The sequence below is a fragment of the Choloepus didactylus genome, chromosome 20 (assembly GCF_015220235.1).
Source record: "Choloepus didactylus isolate mChoDid1 chromosome 20, mChoDid1.pri, whole genome shotgun sequence".
NCBI classification, from domain to species: Eukaryota; Metazoa; Chordata; class Mammalia; order Pilosa; family Megalonychidae; genus Choloepus; species Choloepus didactylus.
In genome coordinates this window covers 44,020,702-44,046,452 of record NC_051326.1, presented here as the reverse complement: position 1 = coordinate 44,046,452, position 25,751 = coordinate 44,020,702, and the positions used below count along the sequence as shown (strand labels likewise).

The following is a 25,751-nucleotide window of genomic DNA, read 5'->3' as shown; positions in this document are numbered from 1 at the left end:
TTTTTATTTCAAATCACTGTAAGGTTTTGATTTATCGCTAAGTTATACCAGAAGTGAGAATTCCTATTTTAGCTTTACGAATTGATCTGATTATATATTTTCTCTTACTTTGAATAAGGTGACACTATTTAGGTGTAACTTTTCTTCTTTTTGCAAGGAGACTTGAATATCAGTTCTATCTTAGAAATGTGTGAGCCATAACACAGTGCGACCTGATTCCCAGGGATTCTGTTTTTCCTATTCAGATAGGAGCATTATTTGTTCTCCCTGAATTTTTCATACAACTTGGCTTCTTCTCTCCCTTGGGTGGTCCTATTTTATTACCACTTTTTAAAATGTATTTTAAAAATATGTGTGTTTTCTTTGTAGAACTTAAACCAGTCAGTAGCCCATGATTGGACTTCAGGCTTACAAAGACTTATTTTGAAGAAAGAAGATGAAATCAGAGCTGCTGATTGCTGTAGAATTCAGTTACAGCTTCCAGGGAAGCAAGACAAGTCAGTAGTAACTTTAAAATGAAACCTTCTTGGCCAGTGCTGAGAAAATGATTCTTTGTCGTGATTTTGTATATTTTCTTTGTTTGGTGATTATATTGGGCAGGGAAAACATGTCATTTAATTTCATATGATGGAGCACATTTTATAAAATGATTGCTTTTCTATTATTTCTGGCAGGTCTGGGCGACCCACTTTCTTTACAGCTGTGTTTAATACATTTACCCCTGCCATCAAGCAGTCTTGGATCAACAACTTACAGATGGCTAAGCTTGCCCTTGGTAAGATTTAGTTGATTTAAGATAAATGGGCCATGTTCAAATAAGAGACAATGTATATTTTATATTCCTCTAGAGAGTTTTCTATGCTATGATGAAATATATACATAAGAGGATAAAATCATGGTTGAGAAGTAAACTAAATAATAGATTTATCCATTAACCTGAAGAATGTTTTTAAAAAGTTAAAATTAACCCCAGCAAACGCAACTCTTAAGTTTATATGATAATTCAGGAGTTGCAGAAAAGAAGCAATGGCTTTTATTGTAATAAACACTAGTATCAATTGATATTGTTCAATATAAGCGATAGCCCTTTTCCCCTCCTGGTCTGTGAGTCAGGAGTTCCAGGCCCTTGGTCCAGTCTGGGTGTCTCCAAATACCAGGAAAGTCATGTTTCATCTGAGCACTCTGGTTCCTCATTCCTTCACTTGTTAAATAAAATAAAGGGAGTGGACCAAATTATCTAGTTTTTAGTCCTTCCAGCACTAAAAATAAATCATATCATTCTACCCTAGGTGGATATGACTTTATAAATATTTTCTTGTTCCTGTGTCCCTTCTAGCCTCACCTTTTTTGCAAAAAAAAGTATGTAAATACATACATGTACATAAATACACCACACATATATATGTAATTTATATACACATACGCACATCTATTATTCAGAATACACTGAATATCTTTTGCGTGTGTGAAAAAATTCTCTTTCAGATGCAGATTGACCTGAATGTTAACTGAAACTAAAATGTAGGAGAGAAATAGGCGGTCACAGAAAAGGCTCATTACACTAGTGCACTATGATTAATGGAGGGAAAAGGAGGACTTTTATTATGAAATGGAAAGCCTTCTGAATTTGACGGAGCTCAGTTGAAGAGGAAACAAGTACACAGAGCTACTTTTTCTCTTCCTGAATAATTTAGTGGTTTATCAAGTTAGGTTCAGAGCGACTCAGGAAGCAGAGGAAATGGCCCACTGTCTCAAGAGGTTAAGCTGAACCTGAAAATAAGCTTTTTTTTTATCTTTAGAGTAATTAGATGTACAAAACTAAGATTGACAATTTGCTTTGATAGAAAAATATTTCATTTTGTTGTACTTTTTTATCCCATGGCATCAGACCTGTTAAAAACTTTTTGGCTATATCTCTGGTATTTGAATCTAAGCATTTCAATTGCTTTGGGAAAAAAAGGAAAAGAAAAAAAGACCTTTGTGGTTTACGCAGTGAAATTTCGCTTAAGCACATTCAGGAAGAGCAAACAGGAAGATGTGATGGTCTCATAGATAGGGGCCATAGTAATTTCTAAAATAAAGCAATGAATGTATACTTGTGTCTTTTTTAGAAAAGATCAAGACCCTTAGTTTACCATTTTCCAGAAACAAAATATTTAGTTCTCCAATCTTAAAATAGAATGTTAGACTATTCTTCTTACAGGACCCTATTGAATTTGCAGATTTTTATTAAGTTTAGGTTGAATACTGTCCATGCTTATTTTCTCTTTGAATATAATTACAGAAGAGGAGAACCACATGGGTTGGTTCTGTGTAGAAGATGATGGAAATCAAATTAAAAAAGAAAAACATCCTCTCCTTGTTCGACACATGCCGGTGATGGTGGCCAAGCAGCAGGAGTTTAAGGTAAAGTGTGGTGATTTGCATTTAATATTTCACCTCTCCACATGTAGACTGTACCTTCATTATCTCATTTGATTTATTTAGGAGATTACTATTAAGGGGCATAATTGAACATTATCTTTCAAGGTCAACCATAGTTGTTACTTTATCTACAGGTAACTGATTTAGAAATAATTTAAGACTTGTAGTTTAAAGCCAAAAAATAACTTGTCTGTTAAGCCATTGTCTTTGAAGCTGGTGCCTGGGGTTTAATCACTGCAGGACACTGCAGTATTAAAACAGCTCCACTGCATTCAAGGCGTTATTAGTTAAATAAGGAGGACACATGTTTCAGATTTGTCCATTCTGAGTGCCTTTGCTTGGCAAGTGGTCAATTTCCAAAATGGATCATGATTAGAGGCCTCCTTTTTCCTTGAAGTATTGTGCACACTCTTTACTAAAGTTTTGCCAAGGTGGTAAATTATTAATGTTCTCTGTGTTGTGGATTCAAGCACAATAAGCCCAGTTCCTTCAATTACTTCAATGACATAATTTCTTTTTCTTCAAAAAATAAATAACAATATTATTTCTCATTTCCGGTCTGTAGCAGACACTGAAACTTGAAGACTGGGCTTGTCCAGTAGTTCCCATGACTACTAAAGGGAGAAGCCACTCCCTTTGGAAGGCACAGAGCCCTTGCTAACATTATGTGCCCCTGGGAGAAGGCGTGGCTGTAACTGGAAAAAGGAAAGAGAGAAGTGTGCAATCTCTGTGGACTCTGCTTGCTTCTAGCCCAGTGAGCTTCAGCCCTCCTAGCTGTCAGGTTCTATGGCATTTGTTTTCAGCTTAGTTTTTAGGAGTTCTGAAGACTAAAATACTAAAGATTGAAACTACTGAAGTGTTTGCCTCTAAAAAGCTGATTTCTAAGACTTATACTTTCATATTTTACTTTTCCTATTTTAATCTTTTATAGGTAATTACCTGAAATTTCTCTGGTTATATGTCAGAAGTATAAGTCATCCATTTGGTACATTAAGTAGTCTAGAAGCTTCCTAGTCCCATTTTATATGTGGGTGTTTAATTTTGTTCCATTTTAGATTGAATGTGCCACTTATAATCCTGAACCTTACCTAAATAATGACAGTCAACCAGATCCTTTTTCCACGGTGCATGGTTTCCTGTGGGTAAGATATTTTTGTTTGCTTAAAATCCATAGTTAATGTGACTAGAAGCAAAGATTTGAATTATTCTGTAGAATGTTGTCATTAGTTGATAGTATATCCCAGATTATATTTATAAACATGAAAACAAATATCCTTATTAAAGGGAGCTGATTACTTTTGGGAAAGGTATAGAGTTCTTAGGAATTTAAATCTTTCTTTATTTTTTTTCTTTCATCTAAAACTTTACCAGATTAAATTCATCCAGAGGCAATTATCCAATTTCAATATTTCTTCAATTTTAGCAGTTAAATCACCTGGGGATTTCTTCTTTCCCAGACATAGCTGGCTTTTTACACTGGAAATTTTACAGTTAAAATAAATTTGATCCAAATGAAATACAGCATTTGAAATTATCCTGCAATTGCAGTAGACATTTCGGGCTCATACAAACCAGAGAAAATTCAGTATACCATAGAGTTTAAAGTCTTTCATCTCCTGGTGTTCTCAGCCCCTCAGACACCCTCCCCAATGGGTGCTACTTTCCAGAGTGTCAACCTGACTTGCTTTCCCCCAAAATATCTTGTACTCCACTTTTACTTCTCTTGCCTTCTCATCACCAAAGCTCCTATTTGGTCAGTGTCCCAAGTTGAGCTTTTACTAAAAAATGAACAATTTGATTACCTAATAATTCATTTATGCCAAGCTATTAATGAATGAATAGGCTTAATTCTCTCAAGGTTTTTAACTTTTAAAAGAATTTTTTTTTCTTCCAAAAAAAATCTGGAAGGGATCTGTAATTGTTGGTGCTTAATTCCTAATCCTGATCACTCCTTGCCGTTTCCTATGTGCCAGAATCAGGGCTTGTCAATTTGGCATCCTTCTTCAGAAAGAGTGCCAAACCAGGATGTTTATAATATGGAAAAAATATAATAAAATAAGAATAATGTAACTGTATCTATAAAATTGGTGGAAAGGAGAAAAAAAAAATCTGTTAACAGTACACCCTAAATGAACCCATGTTTTCTGTTAACAAGACAGACACTTTCCCACTTAAAAAACAAATTTAAGTTTAAATCAGGAAACTATGTTCAGTGTTCTGGATGTAAAGATTCAACAAATAAGAACTTTATAAATATTGTTGCAGCAATAGCAGTTTTAGAAATACTACAGCTCCCTAAATTATATGTTAAATGCCAATGATCCACTTGTGGATCCTTTCTTATTAATTTTTTCTATTTTGAAATATTTGCTTTTTAGGTAAGGTCTGTTAAACATTAGTGATGACTTATGTAAAATTGGTATTAATCTCTTTTTTTAAGGCTGAACCATATATGAATAGGCCTTTACCACTCTATAGTAATAGGTATGTGATTTTTCAAGCACCGATAGATGCGGCTTTCTTAAAAATAAAACTAAACTCTTATTATTGCAAAAGAAAAAGTAACCTAATTAAATATGTTGAAAAGAAAAAGGACTGTTAGCAAATTGATTTTTCTAAGGTTTTTCTCATATGAAAATGTGCTCTTGTCATTATTTTTAAACGTCAGTGCCTTTAAAAGTGTATTGTGAAAGAATGTTTGCTCATCATCCACATGTTCAGGTTTTTTTTGTTTTTCCTCTTAACTCCCTGATTCAGATCGGAAGTTGTACCAATCAAATGGGTCAAGTAGCTATTGTGTCATTTCAAAATTCCAACCCTAAAGTTATCGAATGCTTCAATGTGGAGTCTCGCATCCTTTGTATGGTCTATATTCCAGTAGAAGAGAAGCAGAAAGAGCCTAACACAGTCTCTGAATCTGAAACGGGGGTTGTAAGAGCTTCAGATGTGCCGACTATTTGTTTAGGGACAGAAGAAGGAAGGTAGAGTTCCATTTTGCTTTGTTACCAATAATTATCACCAGTTGTGTTTCATTGGAAGTAAAACAACGCAGAGCCTATGATAGGAAGCGTCATTCGATCTGATGTCAGGAAACAATATGTGTAGGAATTATGGGATACATGTGGAAATTTGTGGGCCCTTTGAAATAAATAGTGAATCAGGCCCATGGAAATTATTCTAGAAAAGTCCTGAAGAGAAATGGTTACTATTTAAAGGGGAGGAGTTTTCTTTTACCTTGTTATTTGCCACTGAACTGTTTCATTTTTAATAATCCTTTTGAAAGTACATCATTCCCTGTATTTCCAAATAACAGAACCATATTCCGTTAATTACATTCATATTGGACATTGGCACAGTTTTAAAAAATTAAAATGTTTTTCCTGATGCCAAGTTCCAAGAACTAGTTTTTTTATAACACAGAATTTCTGTTTTAAAATGAAAGAAAGAAATCAAAGTGTTAACAGTTTTTGAAATATAACCAAGTGTATCTAGGAGTGGGAGGAGGAACAGAAGGAGGAGGAGGAATTAAAATGAAATGTTAAATACGTTTTCATAAATTAGGTACCCTAGTTCTTTTCAGTCTTTTTGCACACATATAAGCAAATATGTTTATTAGTTTATATTTTTCTTTTAAAGCATTTCCATTTATAAAAGCAGTCAAGGCTCAAAGAAAGTGAGACTTCAACACTTTTTCACGCCTGAGAAATCTACAGTCATGAGCTTGGCTTGTACATCCCAGAATCTATATGCTGGCCTTGTGAATGGAGATGTCGCCGTCTACACAAAAGCAGAAGGTAATTCGTATTATGCTAGAGAGTCTACGCCTCAGACTTTATTACTGTTTCGCTGTTGGAGTTTCCTCTTCAATGTGCTTTCTATTTCTAGCTTTCCTACATCTATATAAATAGATAAAGGCATATATATAACTTTTTTATCCTCAAAAAGATGAAGTGAAGATAAAATGCTGTCTATTGAACATATATGAAGTTATTTCAAAGTCCAACACCAGCTTACTCCTCTCCACAATCCACATAGTGACTGTTTTAAGGCCAGTCTTCTGCCATACACTCCTGCCCTCGCTCCAGGCCAGTACGCTTCTCTCTTCTTGGATGGGGTAGATTGCACATCTTCCAGTCGAGGCTCACTCAAGGTGCTCGTGTTTACCTCAGTGTATTACTGCTTTTACCAGTCTTTGCTACCCCAAGAAGATTCTTCTGGCCATTCACCTACACACCCCTTATTGCTCCCAACCTCAGACATCTTACTCCTACATATCCCCCTCTTCTCTGGCTCCTTCATTCTCTCCATTCCTTTTTGCTGCAAATTTAACTAAAAAGTATATTGGGTTCCAGTAATACAAACAAGAGTATATCTCAGGTCTTCAGCTTTTTTTTTTTCTCTGTCTGCCCTTAGGCAGGTTGGTTTAACTCTTTGTGAACCAAGCACAGTTCTGTGTGCTCTCTATATTTAATCTCATTTAATCCTTACAACAACCTCTGAGGTAGAGGTCTACTGCTGCCCAGCATTGTTCTTTGTTTTCCACTCAGACTTCCAGAACACATATATTATTTGTGGAGGCTGTGCTTATTTTATAAGCTCCTCTTTTATGGACTTTACTGTGACTTCTTTATGGAAACTCTTGTTTCAAAGTGATTTCCTTCTAATTTAATCTAACGTTAGGTAAGTCTCCTTTCCTGGCTCCCCTCTCACTCAGCGGCTAAATGCAGGAAGGCCAGGATTCAAGCCAGGGATCCTGTCACTTCCTTCCCTAGCCACAGTCTCTCACTCAGTGAGCTCACCAAGCCCTATCCCTGCAACCTCTTGACTCCCAAATTCATACATCTAGCCATGACTTGTTCTTCAAATTCAGCTCATATATCCCCCTGCCATTTTTTTTAATGCAGTTTTATTGAGATATATTCACAACCATACAAATCATCAAAGTACATAATCACTGGCTCACAGTATCATCACATAGTTGTGCATACAACCCTAGGATCAATTTTAGAACATTTTCATTACTCCAGAAAAGAAATAAAAATCAAAAAGAAAACCCAAATCCTCTCATACCCCTCAGGCCCCCCAATTATTAACCCCTAGTATTGGTGTAGTATGTTTGTTACTGTTGATGAAGTATTAAAATATCACTGTTAACTATAGTCCATAGTTTGCAATAGGCACATTTTTTCCCATATACTCCTCTGTTATTAGCTCCTTGTCATTCCAGCTGCCTTTGTAACATCTCCACTTGGACATCTTAAAGGAATGTCAGTGCTAACATTTTAAAAGTGGAATACATGGGATCCTTTTTTCCCCCACTGAAAGCAGCTCTTCACTCAGTCCTTCCCCGGCTCAGTCAGTGATACCATCGAGGAAGCAGTTATTCTTGGTTTCTGTCTGTATTTCCCCTTCTTCCTTCTGCCACATCCCATCCACCATCAAGTTCTTGTCCACTGCTTCAAAGTATGTTCCCAGTCATCTCCCCGGCTCCATTATGAATTTAACAGCTGGGTCTAAACTGCCCCTACCTCCTGCCTGGATCACTGCCGTAGCCGCTCTTCTGCTTCAAACTGTTTTCCTTTCAACATGACACTTGTATGCTTGTTTGCTGTCTGTAAACTTCCTGAGAAAGGGGACTTTGTCTTATTGCTCACTCAATTTCTTGTATCAGAAATAGTGCCTGGCATATAGCAGGTAGGTGCTCAGCAAATAATTGTGGAATAAATAGTTAAGTAATGTTCCCTTTCTCACTCCTTAGCTATACTGACTCTTTCTCTCATCCAACCCGGTGGATTCAGTCTTTCTCTCCTCCGACCCAGTGGATTCCTGCTTTTCCTGGGTTTTGTAACAGTTCTCTTGTTTTCTATTTTGACTTCTCTGACCATTTCTTCTGTTTCCTTCACTGTTATCTTTTTTTCTTATGTTCCGAGGCCTTGGCCTTTGGCTTCCTGTGTAGGCTTTACTTTCTTCATTTAACATCATCATTTCAGTTCTCTATGGATGATTTTTATATCTCAGTGCTGGCTTCTCATATTCCAGTCCTTTATTTCTATTTGCCTATTCTTACAATCTCTGCCAACCTCCCAATCCACCTTTTTTCCCCATTCTTCTGGTTATATGTACATCCCTAATGCTTCATACTAACACCAGAGTACTATCTTTTTTATATGAAATATCTTATTTTGTGGCTGGAGAAATTCATTGGTTTCCTGGTTGTTTTCTGTGTGTTTTAATGTTATTTGGTTATCCAGGGAGGAAAATAACACATTTCAAGTTTTATAAGTAAAACTGCAAATTTATCAGAATGGTAAAGTACATGGAAGCCAAAGGCTGGAATTACGACCAGGCACCCCCATGAGAAGCAGGGTTACTCCCCATGTTTTTCCAATGTGGGTCTCTACATTGCTTCTCTCAAGTGTTGCTTCATTCATTACATCTGCTCTGCAGTTCAGCCTTCCCTTTCATTCTCCATGCACATGATGGAAGATGACCACCTGCTCCAGCTCCATCTGACCTCCCAGGCTCAGGCCCATGAATTATAATCTGAGAGACAATCCAGTGGGCCAAAGTTGGATTAGGTGGCCCTGGCATGCATGTGAGTCTTACTGCTCATGATCTGGTAGAACTGACAAGTAAACATGCCATAAAAATACAGTTTAATGTAAACTAGGACGAAGGAAACTAAGGGTGCTAAAATGGCACTTGGGAAGACTTTTTGAAGGAAGTGGCAGTTGAGCTGAGTCCTGAAGGATGAGTGTAAGGTGATCAGACAAATATGGTAGAAGAAAGTTTTGGACAAAGGGAATAAATGTGCAAAAGTCCTGAAGCAAGAGCAATTATGGGGAGTTCCCAGGAAATAAAAGGTGTGCATTCTGAGGGGTCTAAAGTGCTGGAGATAAGCAGGGACAGATGATGATGGTAGTGTTTGTCTTAAGGCAATGATGAGCCATTAATGCATTTAAAGCCCTGGAACAACAGGATCAGATTTATATCACAGAAGGAATTATTACTCTGGCTGCAGAAGCCATTTTTTCACTATTGTGCTAGATTTAATTTGTGTTTATAATTGAATACAAATTTATTTTAGATTTATACAAATATTTATAATTGAAATTCCTCTGTGGGTGGTTTTGTTTTTTCTGGTTCCTTTGTTAGACTTTGGTATCACAACTTTGTTAAGTTGTTTTCTCTAGTGCTGTGGTAAAGATTAAATTTAATGTCAATTGTTAATAATTTGAGAGCTTAAAATTACCATAATTTCAGTCTAGTCTAGCATGTTACTAAAGTTGATTTTGAATATGTATATCCATTTCTTCCAGTACTATGAATATATTCAAATTTTTTTTACTTCTTGATGCAGTTTTCATAGATTGGATTATTATCATTCATATCATTGAAGTTTCCAGTTATTTAATTAGAACATTCTTCCTCTTTAAAAGGAAACGTCTTCCATATATACGGTTATAGTCATTTTCTTATTCCTTGTTATGTTTTAATATTTTTCTCTTTTTTTCTTTGATTAAGCTTCTTAGAGGAATGTATATTTATAGAGATTTTTGTGTAATCTTGAATTTTTTCTATTTTTCTATTTTTATTACATCAATTTCTGCTTTTATATTTACATCACCTTTTCTTGGGTTTAATATGTGATTATCTTTTTTTTTATTTCAGTTTTATTGAGGTATATTCACATACCATACAGTCATCCACGGTGTACAATCTGCTATTCACAGTACCATCATATAGTTGTGCATCCACTACCCCAATCCATTCTTGAACATTTTCCTTATAACCGAAAGAATCAGAATAAGAATAAAAAATAAAAAAGAACACCCAAATCATCGCCCCCATCCCACCCCATTCTTCATTTAGTTTTTGTCCCCATTTTTCTACTCATCCATCCATACACTGGATAAAGGGAGTGTGATCCACAAGGTTTTCACAATCATACTGTGTGATTATCTTTTGAACATCTTATTTGATTGCATAGTTGACTTCATTCCTTTTGTATTAATTCAAGAGTCAGTCGATTTAAGGTGAGCCATCTTCATCCCTATCAGGTCTGGCTGCCTCCCATAAGCTGTGTTATGTAGTTTGCATTATGATACATTTCTGCATAGTCTGTAATTGCAGTTTTGATTCCTTTGTGGATCTAAGAGATACTGATAAATGCGTTTTGAAATTTCTTCCCAGCCAAGCTTTAGTGGACAGGCACATATGGTACCACAGTGAATAGGACTGAGTGCAAGCACACATTTTGTCACTGGTAGTGGGACGACTGGAGACCATGTGCCCTCCTAAAAGGAGAAGCTGCATCGCAGCCCTGCTCATTGTTACCAGGTCTTTGGTTTTTTAAGGGAAGTTGGAAATATGGAATTCTGTGTGGAATTTCTAGATTTCTAAATGTTGGTTCAAAATTGTATTAGCATGTACAGCCCAAACTTACTGTAACTGGGAGCTGGATATGGTGTGAGCAACCTGTTTGCAAACTCTGGCTTAGAATAAAAATATTTAGGGAGAAGTTATCCTGAGAGAGGCAATATTTGGGCTCAAATTCACATTAATGTTTAAGTTGCAATTTTTGCCCTTGTCTGCAGGATTTTGTGAGGAGAGCACAGGCACACAGCATCTATGAAAGAATCAGCTCAGGCGTTCAGGAAACAAAGTTCAGTTGTTAGAAGTTAATCCTTAACTGAAATAAAATGTCTGAAATAGGCTATCCCATTTTTGATCTTTGAGTTCTTGTTTCAAAGGAATAGGCAATAGTGGTAACAATGCTGACTAAGTGATGCTAGAAGATAGTCTGAGGATACCAATACTGCAGGAAGTACATAGAGTTTTGAACCAGGATTCAGGAAACCTGGATTCTCATACCGGCACTTAAGAGCACTGTGAAATTTGGAGAAAATGATATTTCCACTCTGAACCTCTGTATCTTCATCACACAGTAGAGCTTAAAATGCTTGAAAGGGTTATTGCGAATACCAAAAGAGAGGGTGCACGCGCACACGTGTGTGTGTGTGTGTGTGTGTGTGTGTGTGTGTGTGTGTGTGTGTGTTTAACCACAACCATATAACAATACACCACTTCCGGTGACAGTATTACAAATAAAAGGCAGGTCAGTGTCCTTTGGGGCTAATAAAGTTGTCTTGCAGCACCTTTAACCCTAATCGCAACATAAAACCGTTTCCTTCAAAGTTGAGTTATAACTAAAAGTATGCCACAAAATTCAAAACGTGCCTGTTTGCCTCTTAACGGGCTGCATACCTCAGCTTTAAAAAGTTATTCATATATAGGTTTTGTATTTGAAAAGTTCAGTCCTTCAAATTCAGAATAAGAAATAAGAAGTCAGTTTAGAACTTAGATTTTGTTCTGTTCCTTGAACAAAGCATTTTTATTTGTTTAGGCAGTTAACAGCATTGATGGATTCGTTATATTTTTAAGCATCATGGTTTAATTGGCTTAAATTGAAGAATTTATTTTAATTATCCACAAGATAATTATGTCAGTCACTTTTAAAATTTGTGTTAAATCTTGCTTTAAAAATTGTTTTATTGAAATCCAAGCTGTCTATTGACTCATACTTTATATAAAACCTGGTAAATCTCACCAGTGGCTCTTTGAAAATATTTTCAAACCAAAATGTTTTATCATTTCTTATGCTCCAGAAAATAGAGAAAGTTTGCCAAAAGAGAGCAATTTCTTTTACTTTGATTTTGATTTTTTTTTTTCATATTCAGTGAAGATATGGTCTCTCCTGATGATGCAGAAATATCAAGGACTATTTTTAAATAGAAGTAGGTAATGGGGAAATTTAAACATTTGCCCAGTTATTTTGACTCCAGTTCCTTATAATGATGACTATATCATTTTATAAATTATTATGAATAATGGTATTTATTGAACACATGTACTAGGTACTGTGTTGAGCTTTTACATGTATTTTGTTTTTAATTCTCACAACAACCTCTGAAGTTAGTGTTAGTATTATCCTCGTTTTACTAATGAGGAAATGGAGGCTTAAGGAATAAGCAGTTTGTTCAGGAGGCACATATTAAGTAGTTGGACTGGGGTCAAAACCCAGGCCTAATGACTGCAGTTGCTTTGTGCTTAATCACTATATTAAATTGCCTTATTGAAACCGTGTTAACCCTTAGAACCCTTGACACACTCATAATGAAACATAAGTATCAAATTACAAATGATATTTTGATTGTCTTATTATGTAAAATGACCTGTGGTCCTATTCCCCTATCCCCAGTCAGCATGGATAATTGCATCTGAGTGAAATTAAAAGAAATCTTTCCTTTTAAGATGGATCCTGGAATTCTGAACCTCAAAAAGTGATAAATTTAGGCGTCCTGCCAGTTCGAAGTCTATTAATAATGGAAGATACACTATGGGCAGCTTCGGGAGGCCAAGTTTTTATAATAAGCATTGAGACTCATTCTACAGAGGTAAGTTATTTTAAGTGACAATGCAGTATGGAAAAGATGTATTTCAAAAGTATTCCAATTAACTTGTAGTCCCAGAAATCAAAGAAAGTCTCTGGCATTTAGAAAACTCAAGCAGTCTCTTGCCTGTAGTCCTGTGCTAAAAGAAAATTGCTTCTAAAATTTGCTTTGAAAGAAAGATTTACTAGCAAATCCAGCTAATCATTTTCTAATCATTTATCCATAGGAATTTTTGTTCACTGTTTACCTGCTAAGAAACGTATTACTTAAAACAATGTATTTGATATGAATATAATAGAAAGTCCCAAAGTACATTTAGAAAATCAGCATTTATTCAAAGCAGCATTTCTAATCAGTGGGATAAATAGATTATTCAACAAATGATAATGAGACAACTGGCTAGCCATTTGGAAAAAATAAAGCTGGATCTCAACCCCCAGCTCTTTACCCTTAAACATTCCAGATGGATTGAAATTTTAACATAAAATTGAAACCGAAAGCTGATTTATCAGATAAAAAGAAGTGGAATGTTTTTATTAACTATGCAGTGGGAAGAGCTTTTCCAAGTATGTCACAAACCTAGTAGTTGCCATAATAAAGAAAGAAAAAGATAAATTTGATTAAAATTTCATAAGTTTTTTTCTACATATAAAATGTTTATATGTGTCTGTGTAAAAAGTATAACATTTTTATAAATGAAAAACTGGGGAAATATTTGCTGCATATATAACTGAGAATTAATTTTCTCAGTAAACAAAGAATTGTTACTGAATTTTAAGAAAAATACTACCAACCTAATAGAAAATGTTCAAAGGACACGAAAAGGCTGCTCACAGAAAAAGAAATACAAATAGGTGATACACTCACTTATATAAATTTATATATACCTTAGCTTCATTAATAACTATAAATTGTATATGTTAAAACAAGATACCATTTTTCAGATTGACAAAAGTTAAAAGGTTCAATGCTATCACATGTTAGTGAGGGTATGAGAAGACAAACTCTCTAGTACTCTGCTGATGGAAGTATAAATTAGTGGATCATCTTTGGAAGGCAATCATGTATTACCTGTTGCCATTCAAATGGCTCATAACCTTTTCCTAGCAATTCCAGTGCTAGGACGTTGCAGACAAGCTTGTATAAGAACATATAAGGATATTCATTGCAATGTTGTTTGGTATCCCAAATAATTGAAAATATCCTGAATGAATATTAATAGGGGGAACTGTTTACAATGGAATACTATGCCACCATGAAAAAGAGTGAGTGCAGGCATTATATGAAGGTATATTATTAAGTGTAAAAAGGCAAGTTGGAGAACATTCTGTTGATTTGTGTTAAGGGGATGGAAATCTACACACACATAGACTTATATAGGGAAACAGCTCATAATAAAACTATTCTTACCTGTTGTTAGTAGTAGTATAATATATACTTGGAATTGTATAAAAATGTCTGAAAAGATGAACAAAAAGCTCTTACTGCTGGTAGGGAAGTGGAGATGGGAGAGAGAGGGAAGAATTTTTAGTTTTCATTATACCTTTTGAATATCATAGCCATATGCACATATTGCTTATATGATAAAAAATTAAACATACTCGGTTTTCTCCTATCTGGTCATTACCATCTCTTAGCACTCTCTTAACCTAAGTAAACTCAGATAACACAGGTATGTTTTTCAGCCAATGAAATGAATCTCTTCAAAAATAAAAATTCCTTTGACCCTCTCACAAAAGGTGATAGAAAAAGAAATTCTATTAAATTGGAGTGTGATGAGGTAAAATTTGATCTCTGAGAGCTCTGAGGACATGTCTGAATGCCTGTTCTAAATCTCCACAAATTCAGGAGTAAACTTTAGTAATTAAGGACTTATAAAATATTTGTCTATACTATTCTTAAGAGGAATTTATCAATTCACTAGAGATTATAAACTAGTTTGCTAAATTTTATAAGACATTTAAAAACATTTATGAAACCTATTTCAGAATACACCTTACCTTGATGGCATGTTTTATAATCACAGAGAAGATGTGAAACTTAAGCTTCAAATGCAGACAGCTACTTCAAGTTGTAGAGCTTGGGTTGACTGTGGTCAGAATAATGGAATTCATCAAAAGGTAGATTGATAGAATCTAGGCTAGAGAAGAAGTCTTAGGGCATGTATCCAGAGGCTGAGGCCTCAAGGGATTATATCCTGGTTAAGAATTAAAAGGTCACATACATGTGGGTAAAGTTGCAAATGGAAACTAGATCCGCGTAGCCCCTCCAACCTCGGCTGTCAAGACCGTGCCCCCTAAAGACAGAGACAGAAAATAGTACTGGACAGCAGCTATTCGGCCATATAATATGAGAAAAAAAAAACATGACTTTCATTTTAAAAAAACAGTGTACATGATAGAAATATTTAAAATTACTTTTGCCCAATATTTGCATAGTAACCTTTTGTTTGTACTTATGTCCATTTCATGCTTTTTGTTTCATGTACCACTTGAGTAACAAATGTTCAGTCAAGCATTGAGCAAAGAGTTAATGAATGCCAGCAGTGTGCAGGTACTGTTACAGACTCTGTAACTGACTTCTTGAAATTTTTTTCACTGCCCTTCCTCACTATCAATGATATCATCTTAGTAATGTTGTATTAAAAAGGCAAGGTTCAAATCATAGCTCAACCATTGCTACAACATGATATTGGGTAAGCAACTTAACTGAGCCTTATATATCTGATCTGTAAATTGGGGATAATTCTTATCTCTCAGGCTATTTTGTGTATAAAAAAAAATCGAAAAGTACCTAGCAAAGAGCACTCTAGTAATGGTTGTTATTTATTTTATAATATCCAAGAGCCAGAAATAGTGTTTTGTAGTCTATATTTGCATTTCTTTTCACAGAGAAGGAATAACATAACAACATTTCTTTAAGACATTTCTCCAAAACAGTGCATTATTTTTGTCATAAATTAATATCAAAAGCCTGGAATGATAGTTTCTGTAGCTATTGCCATGGTGATTCCCAGGCAAACATAACGTTCTCAAATTATGGCTTTACTATAATTGAAATACTGTTTCCACATGTTGCAAAGAATTTATTTGCTATAAATCTTGAAGACTCAGCAAAAAGTAATATATTTAGATCCAAATATAAATCTCCTTTGTATGTAATGTATATGTAATATATTTACAAATAAGAAATTATAAATATATTTTTATGGAGAGAGTTGAAAATCTGCTCTGTTCTGAAAAAATGAAATCTATCATGTAGTCCCTGTTGTGCAGGAGAAACTGCAGTTCAGATGTTGGCACAGCTCTCAATCTAAAATCACGAGGCATTTCCACCCTGTGGGGGGTGGCAATATGTGCTAAGAAGATTCCAAATATGCACTATATTGTTGAAGCAGTGATGGGCCCTTTCCAGCCGCACATTCGGAGCGACCCTTAGGAAGTGGTGTGAGTCTGGGCTTAGGTTGAATGCAATGGAAGGTACAAGGTCCACTTGAATAGTGGAAAAATAAAGACTATCCAAGGCTTAAATGTTATTAAAATAACTTTACTCTGATGCAGTGTCTGGTACAATTAAAGGTTGGAGACGATTTGGCTCCAGTTCCAGTTCTGATACTTAAAAGGTGGTCAACACTGGACAAATCACTTAATGTTGCTGGACCTCCAAGGCGTTATTTATACATAACATGGCAGAAATAACCCTTACCCTGACTTCCCATCAGGGTGGCTTGTTAATTGCAGATGGCAGAACATAGTCTAAATACTAAATTGCCATATTAATGAAAACTACAGTCACCTGGAATATTATTATTATTTTTTTTTTTTTTTTTTTTAGATTTAGGGTCCTTTTTTCTTTCTCAAGTAAGTGTGGCTTTCTACCTTGGGTTTTTACCTTAGGTTTATTTAATTCCTTTTTTAAATTTCAAAGTTTTAGAAACACTAATGCAGTTCTAAAAGTAATTTGACATTTAGGAGAAGTCTAATTATTCTGGATTTCTGGCAGGTGTTAAAGTCACAGATTTTTTTTTTTTTTCTTAGAGCCACAGATTTCAGTTTCCGTTTAATCACTACAGTTGTTTAAAATTAAAACCTGTTATTCCTCATTCTTGATTTTCTACAATATATAGTGCTCCTGATTTCAGAGAGAGAGAGAAGGAAAACAGGAAGGAAGAAAAAAGGAAAAAAGAGAACAGGATTCCCCCACCACCAAAGCGGAAAATAGAATGAAATCCCCAAAGATAACTGAAGGTGGACTAATAGTATAGTGATAGTCTGAGTTGATGTAATTTTTTTCTCATTAGAATTAAATCTTGTTATTCTGTAGAAAGAAAGACAAATATGAGGCACAAAATAGGCACAAGCTAGGAAAACAAACTCAAGATTCTTAAAGTGCCATATCCTGCTTGCTTTCAGAATCCACAATTTTAAGGTGAAAGGAGACTTGGAGATATTGTTACCCAATGTCCTTATTTTCAAAAAGAAAATCAAGGCTTAGAGAAAGGAGACATACCCAACATCACAGAAGCTAAATTCATATTTATGTAATTAGTCATTTGGCAGAAAAATATTATGTACTCATGAAGTGTCAAGCATTGTACAAAAATAAAACTAGAAAATACAGATGGGTAAGGACCTACTTCCAACTCACGGAATATTTGGGATGCCAGAAATAAGAACAGGGTGCTGGAGAAAAAGCGAGGGTGATAACACAGTTCTGCCCAGGGCCATCAGGGAGGTAGATGGAGCTGATATCTAGGATGAGGACTGATTATGTAATTGTCAGGCACTTTTGTTCACATTTTACTAAGAATTTCAAGATGGTGACAGCAGAGCGTTAAATCAAATACAGGACCCTCTGAGTGCAGGGCCATGTGTGACCTCACAGGTCACACGCCCAGGAAGCTGACCCTGTCTAGAATGGGCAGGAATTCACTGGAAGAAAAAAGTGGAGGAGAACATTTCAGAGAGAATTATTATGTGTCAAGATGTGGGAAAGCAGGTGTCCTGAGGAAATGACAAGTATTTCTCTTGCTGGAAATAAAGGGTGTGTCTGTGAGAGTTGTGGGAAGTGAAGCTGATACAGGTAAGCATGAATCTGTTAAGAAGGGACTTCTTATTTCATTCAGAGGAGCTTGGATTTTTTCTTTTCATTTCACTGATTTTTAGACTCTTAAGTATTTAGAGGCGGTTCCCCAGGGGTACCTCAAGCCCAAAAGATAGACCAAGTGGGCAATGCTAGGGATGTTGTATGTTCACTGAAGGCAACTGCATTTTACCTTATTTCCTATAGCAGGTTTACGGATTATTTTCTTTGGAACACCACCATTGCTGGTTGTTGATGAGCCATTGAAGGATTTTAAATATGGAACAGATGTTATCAAATGTGTATTTGCCAGAAGTTTATAGGGGTGTGAAAGTGAAGACCAAAAGACTAATTGAGAAGGCTATTCTAGAAATCCTTCAGGAAAATATTACCTGAACTATAGAGGAAGCAGAAGAAAAAAGGGAGAAGATTGAAAGAATCTTAGGAGGTAGAATCTATAGGACCTGGAGACTTGTGGAATAAAGCAATTGGGTAAAGAAAAATGAATTGTGAAGTGCAGAAGATACATACATAAATAGATAGTTATAAATCAGTGTTTCAACTTCAGCAATAGAAATGTTCACATGGCATTTTGGAAGCACCACTGAGGAAATACATAAGATGACTGATGAATAGACAAAAGCAAGATTAATTAACAAGAATAAATGAACAAAAATAATCCAACTTGCCCTAAAGCAGTGGTTCTGAAAGGGTAGACCCTGGACCAGCAGCATTAGCATCTCCTGGGAACATTTTAGAAATGCTAATTCTAGGGCCTCAGCCCAGACCTACTGAACTAGAAATTCTGGGTTTGGGGCCTAGCAAGCTATGATTTAATAAGTCCTCCAGGTGATTCTGATCAATTGACATTTGAAAACTACTGTCGTAAAGTTATTCAAGAAGCAAAAGGTGGTGGCTTCTGGGATTCAAACTCAGGTTTGCTACTTCAGTAGATTTCAAACTTTACTGCACAGTAGAATTATCTGAGGATCTTAAAAAAACCCTCTGGTGGAGTTCCACCCCACAGCACATAAATCAAAATAGCTAGTGGATGGGCCTTGGAATCAGCATTTGTTTAACATCCCAGATGATTACAGTGAATTGGAAACCATTGTTCTAATTTTAAGGCCCGTGCTCTTTCCTTCCTTTACTTCTCATGTAAAAGTATAAAGACAAGTTTACTCTCAATTGCTGGCCTGTGAACCTGGTTAGATGGTGGGACTGTTTACTGACACAAGAGGAGATTATAAGCAGGGTGCAGTTCATGCATAGACGGCAATTCTTATTGGGTATGCTTAGTTTTAGGCGGAAGTGGGGCTCGAGCTATAGTGGTTGTTGAAGCTAGCAGAGTGAGGAAGCCAGGATGAAGCCTGAGACACTGGCTTTTATGATATGGAGAGGAAGATGAGTTCTGATAAGAGTCCAAGTAGGAGTAGCTAGAGAGGAAGGGAGAGGACCAGGAGAGTGCAGCATCACAGAAGCTGGGGGAGAAAGCATCTTAGAAGCAAGCATCGGTCATCAGTGTCTAATGCAAAGAAAAGACTAATATGGTAAGTAAGATTCAAGAAATATCTATTAAGACTGAAAAAGAAAAAAAGAGGAAACAGATTACTAAATTCAGGTATGAGAGAGGGAGCATTACTACCAACCTTACAGAAGTGAAAGGGATTATAAGGAAATACTATGAATGACTGGATGCCAACAAATTAGATTACCTAGATGAAATGGACAAATTCTTAGAAACACACAAATTATCTATACTGATTCAAGAAAGAATAGACGGTCTGACAAGTGAAGAGATTGAATTAGTAATCAAAAATCTCACAAAGAAAAGCCTAGGACCAGATTACTTCACTGATGAATTTTACCAAATATTTAAAGACGAATTAACACTAATTCTCCACAAACTCTTCCAAAAAATTAAAAAGGAGGGGATGCTTCTGAACTCGTTCTTTGAGGCCAGTATTTCCCTGATACCCAAACCAGAAAAAGACAACACAAGAAAAGAAAACTACAAACCAGTATCCCTTATGAATAAGGATGCAAAAATCCTTGACAAAATATTGGCAAACTGAATCCAGTAGCACATAAAAAGGATTACGCAACATGACCAAGTGGATTTTATCCCAGCAATGTGAGGTTGATTAAACATCTGAAAGTCAGTCAGTGTAACACACAGATTAATAGAGTAAGGACAAAAAAACATATGATCATCTCAATAGATAGAGAAAAGCATTTGACAAAATACAGCATCTTTTCATGATTAAAAACATTCAACAAACTAGAAATAGAAGGAAACGTCTTCCTTGACCCGATAAAGGGCATCTGTGAAAAGCCTATAGCCAACATATTAATGGTCAAAGACTGAAAGCTTTGCCTCCTCAGATCAAGAACAAGACTATGCTGTCTGCTCTTGCTGCTTTTATCCAACATTTTTTTGGAACTTCTTTACAGGGAAATTAGGCAAGTTTTAAAAAAGTATCTGTATGGAAAAGAAAAAGTAAAGCTACCTCTATCTGCAGATGAGATGATCTTGTTTGTAGAAAATCCTAAGGAATCCACAACAGAACTGTTAGAACTAATAAACAAGTTCCATTTATAAGATCATCATAAAGAATAAAATACTTAGAAATAAATTTAACAAAAGAAGGGCAAGATTTCTGCACTGAAAACTAAAACAAACAAACAAACAAAAAACAACATTTAAAGAAATTAAGGAAAACCTAAATTAATAGAAGGGCATCCTGTGTTTCTGGATTAAAACCTAACATTTTTAAGATGTCAATACTCCCATAATTCTTCTATAGATTCAACAATTCCTATCAGAATCCTGGCTGCCCTTTTTGGAAAGTTTGTCTTTTTTTAATCATTTTTTTGTTGTAGAATATAACATATATACCTAAAAGTGATAGCTTTCCAAGTGCAATTTAACAAACAGCAAATTTCAAAGAATATTATAGATTACAATTCCACAATTTCAGTTATTTCCTTATTATGAAATATATATACAAAAAGGTAATATCTTTCGAAGTATGATTTTACACATAGATATATAGGAAATTTACAAAGTTGTTATGAGTTATAGTACCATTGTTTCAGTTATTTCCTTATTGTGAAATATAACATATATACAAAAAGGTACAGTTTTCAAATTACAATTTAACAAGTAGCTATAGAACAAATTTCAAAGGATGCTATGGATTACAGTTCCATCATTTCAGTTCTTTCCTTCTAATTATTCCAATACCCTAGCAACTAAGAAAAAGAAAATTATATAAAAATTCAGTATTCATAATCCTTTGTTAGATTCCATCTTGTCTTTTGTTACCCCTTCCTCTAGTTTAATCACTTTCCCAAACTTCAGGGATGTCTAGGCAGTGACCACCCTAATCTGTTCATGTTGAAAACGGGTGTCAAAAGTTTGCCTTTTTTGTAGAATTTTCATATCCTAAATTTCATATGGAAGTAAAAGGGACCCAGAATAGCCAAAATAATCTTGAAAGAGAACAAAGTTGGAGGATTTACTACAAAGCTGCTGTAGTAAAGACTGTGTGTCACCAACATAAGGATAAACATACAGATCAATGGAATAGAATTGAAAGTCCAAAAATAAGCACACATTTATGATCAACTGGTTTTCAACAAGAGTGCCAAGACATTTCAATGGCAAAAGAATAGTCTTTTCAACACATGGTGCTGGGATGACTGAATATGTACATGGAAAAGAATGAAGTTGGACCCTACTTAACACTACATACAAAAAATTAACTCAAAATGAATCATACTCCCAAATGTAAGAGTTAAAACTGTAAAAGTCTTAGAAAAAGTACATAGGTGTAAATCTTTGTAACCTTGGATTTGGCAGTGGATTCATAAATGTGACACTAAAAGCATGAGCAACAAAAGAAAAATAGATAAATTGGACTTCATCAAAATTTAAAACTTTTGTCTTCAAAGGACACTATCAAGAAAGTGAAACCCCAAATAATGGGATAAAATATTTGAAAATCATATATTTGATCATCAGATATATCAGAATTTATTTATTCAGATAAATAATAAAATATTTTAAAACTCTTGCAGTACTGCAATGAAAAGAAAACCCAATTTACAAATGGGCAAAGGATCTAAATAGATATTTCTCCAAAGAAGATACACACAGCTGACCAAGTAGCACATGAAAAGATGCCCAGTATCATTTAGTCATAAGGGAGATATAATCAAAACCATGAGACACCACTTCACACCCACTAGGATGACTAATCAAAAGAGCAGCAATAACAAGCATTGGAGAGATTGTGGAGAAATTGGAACCCTCATACATTGCTGCTGGGCATGTAAAATGGAAAACTTTTGCAATTCTTCAAAAAGTTCACCATAGAGTTACCACATGATCCAGCAATTCGACTCCTAAGTATGTACCCAGAGAAATGAAAACATATATCCATGCAAAAACTTGTACACAAATATTTGTTCATAGCAGCATTTTATAATAGCTAAAAGTTGGAAAGAACCCAAATATCCATCAACTTATAATGACTAAAATACCATTTATCCATAATATGGAATATTATTCAGCCATAAAAAGGAATGCAATTCTGATGCTTGCTACAACATAGATGAATCTTGAAAACATTATGCTAAATGAAAGAAGCCAGACATATTGCATTTATATGAAATGTACAGAATACATAAATCCCTAGAGACAGAAAGAAGATTAGTGGTTGCTAGGGGCTGGGGAAAGGAGAAATGGGAAGTAACTGCTAATGGATATAGGTTTCTGTTTTCATTGATAAAAAATATTCTAGAATTAAATAATGGTAATGTTTTGAACAACTTTTTGAATATACTAAAATCCATTGAATTGTATACTTTTAAAGGGTGAATTTTATGGTATGTATATTATATCTTAATTTAAAATATATATCCATTGGGTTTGGCAATTTTGAGCACCTGTGCAAGTAAAGCAGTGGGGTGGATGTTGGCCTGAAGTAAGTTGATGAGGTGACATGAAGTAGGAAGCAAGGCAGGACCCCTAGACAACTATTTCAGGAAACCTGAGGGAAGGAAAAAATGGGGACCAGAGCAGAAGTATACAAAGCCTTTTATTTCTTTCCTTTTCCTTTCTTTCTCTTTTTAAGTTAAGATGAATGAGATGTCTACATGTTTTCTACATCTAAGAGTGCCAAGTACATCCACTCTCATGGATTCTGACAAATTGGCAGGTTGAAAAAGGAAAGTTGAGGGATTGTATGTCCCAGAACCTCTTTCGTCTGTGAAGTAGGAAGCCAAGTCAGAGGGAACCAGAGGGAGGGCCAGAGGGAGGTAGGATCTTGAGAAAGAGGACAGGGATGCCATCGGATCAAAAATAGAGCAGAGCTAGAATAATCTGGAATTCAAAGCCAAGTTTCTTAACTCCCAAGTTAGTACTCTTTCTCCTACACTCCACAGTCTGGATATTTCAGACTGGGATCTTGTTAAACTTTAATTGTAAAAATATTTTTGATCTGTGAGCATTATGAGTCATGTTCTGATAGGGAGTAGGAAATATATTCTATATATAAGAAGTAAGTCAGTGACTCAGGGATTCCTTTATAAACCGTGAACGCTAGTTTATTTCCATTGACAAATATTTAAATTAATTTTTTGATTAATGGAGTAGGTTTATATGAGGAGAACATATGCATATGATAAACAGATATTTGCAAAGTTGAATATAATAAGAGCACTTTAGAAATGGGACAGCCCATGGCAATAACTGAAACTCCTCGTTTTCAGATGGAGCAGACAACAGAAGGATGAAGTAACGTGTCCAGCCAGCAATGCCAGAGCTGGTCCCCACAAGCAGGGCTCCTGATGTTTACTCCCAAGTTCTCCTTACTCTGCTTGAGGTCCTCCACATTTCAGGACAAGAAAGTACACATGGATGTCTAAGGAGAAAAAAGTTTGTTACCATTAGACGGACAAATATGTGTGGAGTCAGTCCAAGACTTGCAAGTGGTTCAGCTGAGAGCAGTTCATCCAAAAGCATGTGCCCCTCTAGAAGGTTCAGGCACAATCCCAGTGGATCTGCCTTCTTAGTCACCATGTTGACCCCATCTTGGTCCTCAGGAAGCTGACCCCTCTTTAGGCAGCTTTCTCTTTATTCTTTTTACCCACCGTTTACAGGCTTATCCATGCCCAACTTTTCCAATGAAATCTTAAATTGAAATAAAATGTCATACCATTGGATATGGTATCTCATGTCCAGTTAAAATAGAAATTATAGAATTCATTTCCAGTTTATTCATTTATTTCTGTTCAGTGTGCAGGTCTATTATTAAGAGTTTAATTCAATGAAACTTTTCTATGCATCTTTTCTATGCCAGACCCTTTGTCAAGGTCTGGGTATGCGAAGATGAATAAACACAATCACTTCATAATGTAGTTGATTATAAACATTCTTTCACTTTGTTCTAAAAAGCTGCCAAGCAACTCTTAGGTAGGAGGTGTTAGTCTATTTGTTTTGTTTCTTGCCAAGCACAACCTTGTGCAGAGGCAGTGGTTTGTGAGTTGCAAATGATCCAGCATGGTTCCTGCCCTGAAGATCTGTAAGCATCAAGCATATAAATAATAAAACAGATAAGAGCATCAGATAGCATGAGAAAGCTAGGCTAGGTACCGAATAATAAGGGATCCAGACAACAGCACATCTGGCGTTCCCTATAGACTGGGGATATTGGGATGGATTTCTTGAAGAAGGGGGGAGCTTTATCTGAATCTGGAAGTTTGGAAAGGACTTGATCAAGTAGAGAAGCAAAAGGTGGCCATTCCTGCAGGAACAACAGCCTGGAGGTGGGAATGCAAATTCAGGGAACCATGGGTAAGCCAGATTTTGAAGGTGTTCCTGCAAAAAGAATTCAGAACAACAGAGTCGAGACTAACTTTTAGAGGGCATCACATGCAAGGCTAGAAGGCGAGATTTTGTTCTGTGGGCAATGGGAATTTATTAAAGGTTTTTGAGAAGGGGGTGATGGATCCATTTACCTAGAGTCAAATGGGAAATGACTGGCCTCCTGAGCAAGTGCAGGCTTTTCAATTCCCAGATAGTCCCGTTGTCACTCCCATTTCCCTCCTTTAGCCAGCCTACACATTGGTCTCATGTTTACTTTTGGATACAGCCCTTTTCTTTCTGTCCTTCCTTGGTGGTTTTAGGCACTTTCACATGCCTACTACGGAAGTATGTTTTTGAAGTTGTTGCTTTCTCTGTTCGAAGGGGTGCTGTGAAAATTGGAAAATAATTTTAAGTCCTGTAAAGTACTTTGATCTGCTTGAGAAAAATAGCAAGAGCAATTTGATTGCTAATATTGTTTTCTCACCTACATAAAAATGTCTGTTGTTTAGTTCGATAATTTCAGTTGTGTTATAGATCATTGAAAGTACTGATGAATAGCTCTAGAACTCCAGCTGGACACTTCGTGATCAGGACAAATTAGATAACTTAAAACTTTAATATGTAGTTCCAAGGACCAATTTGAACAGACTTTGGGGCATAGCATTGCAATCTACAAATACATTTCCTATAAACTCCCATCTGTTACTTTCTCTTTGATTTTTCAGAATCAGCTGGAGGCCCACCAGGAAGAAGGAATGGTGATTTCTCACATGGCCGTAGCTGGTGTTGGGATTTGGATCGCCTTTACCACTGGGTCCACCCTTCGCCTTTTCCATACGGAAACTCTCAAGCATCTCCAAGATATTAACATAGCCACCCCTGTTCATAATATGTTATCAGGTAATTGGGTTTGGGTT

At 35.7% G+C, this 25,751-nt stretch overlaps 1 protein-coding gene across 4 annotated transcripts in view; it reads left to right on the top strand.

The window, feature by feature from the left end:
* Positions 1–25,751, top strand: part of ARHGEF10 (Rho guanine nucleotide exchange factor 10) — a 187,813-nt gene that overhangs the window by 143,357 nt on the left and 18,705 nt on the right. For all 4 annotated transcript variants that reach the window (XM_037812662.1, XM_037812661.1, XM_037812660.1 and 1 more), the window contains 8 exons: positions 370–497; positions 675–775; positions 2,285–2,406; positions 3,480–3,566; positions 5,182–5,405; positions 6,061–6,218; positions 12,739–12,881; positions 25,560–25,734. In XM_037812662.1, the coding sequence (XP_037668590.1) occupies positions 370–497; positions 675–775; positions 2,285–2,406; positions 3,480–3,566; positions 5,182–5,405; positions 6,061–6,218; positions 12,739–12,881; positions 25,560–25,734 (1,138 nt within the window). The remainder of the gene's footprint in view (positions 1–369; positions 498–674; positions 776–2,284; positions 2,407–3,479; positions 3,567–5,181; positions 5,406–6,060; positions 6,219–12,738; positions 12,882–25,559; positions 25,735–25,751) is intronic.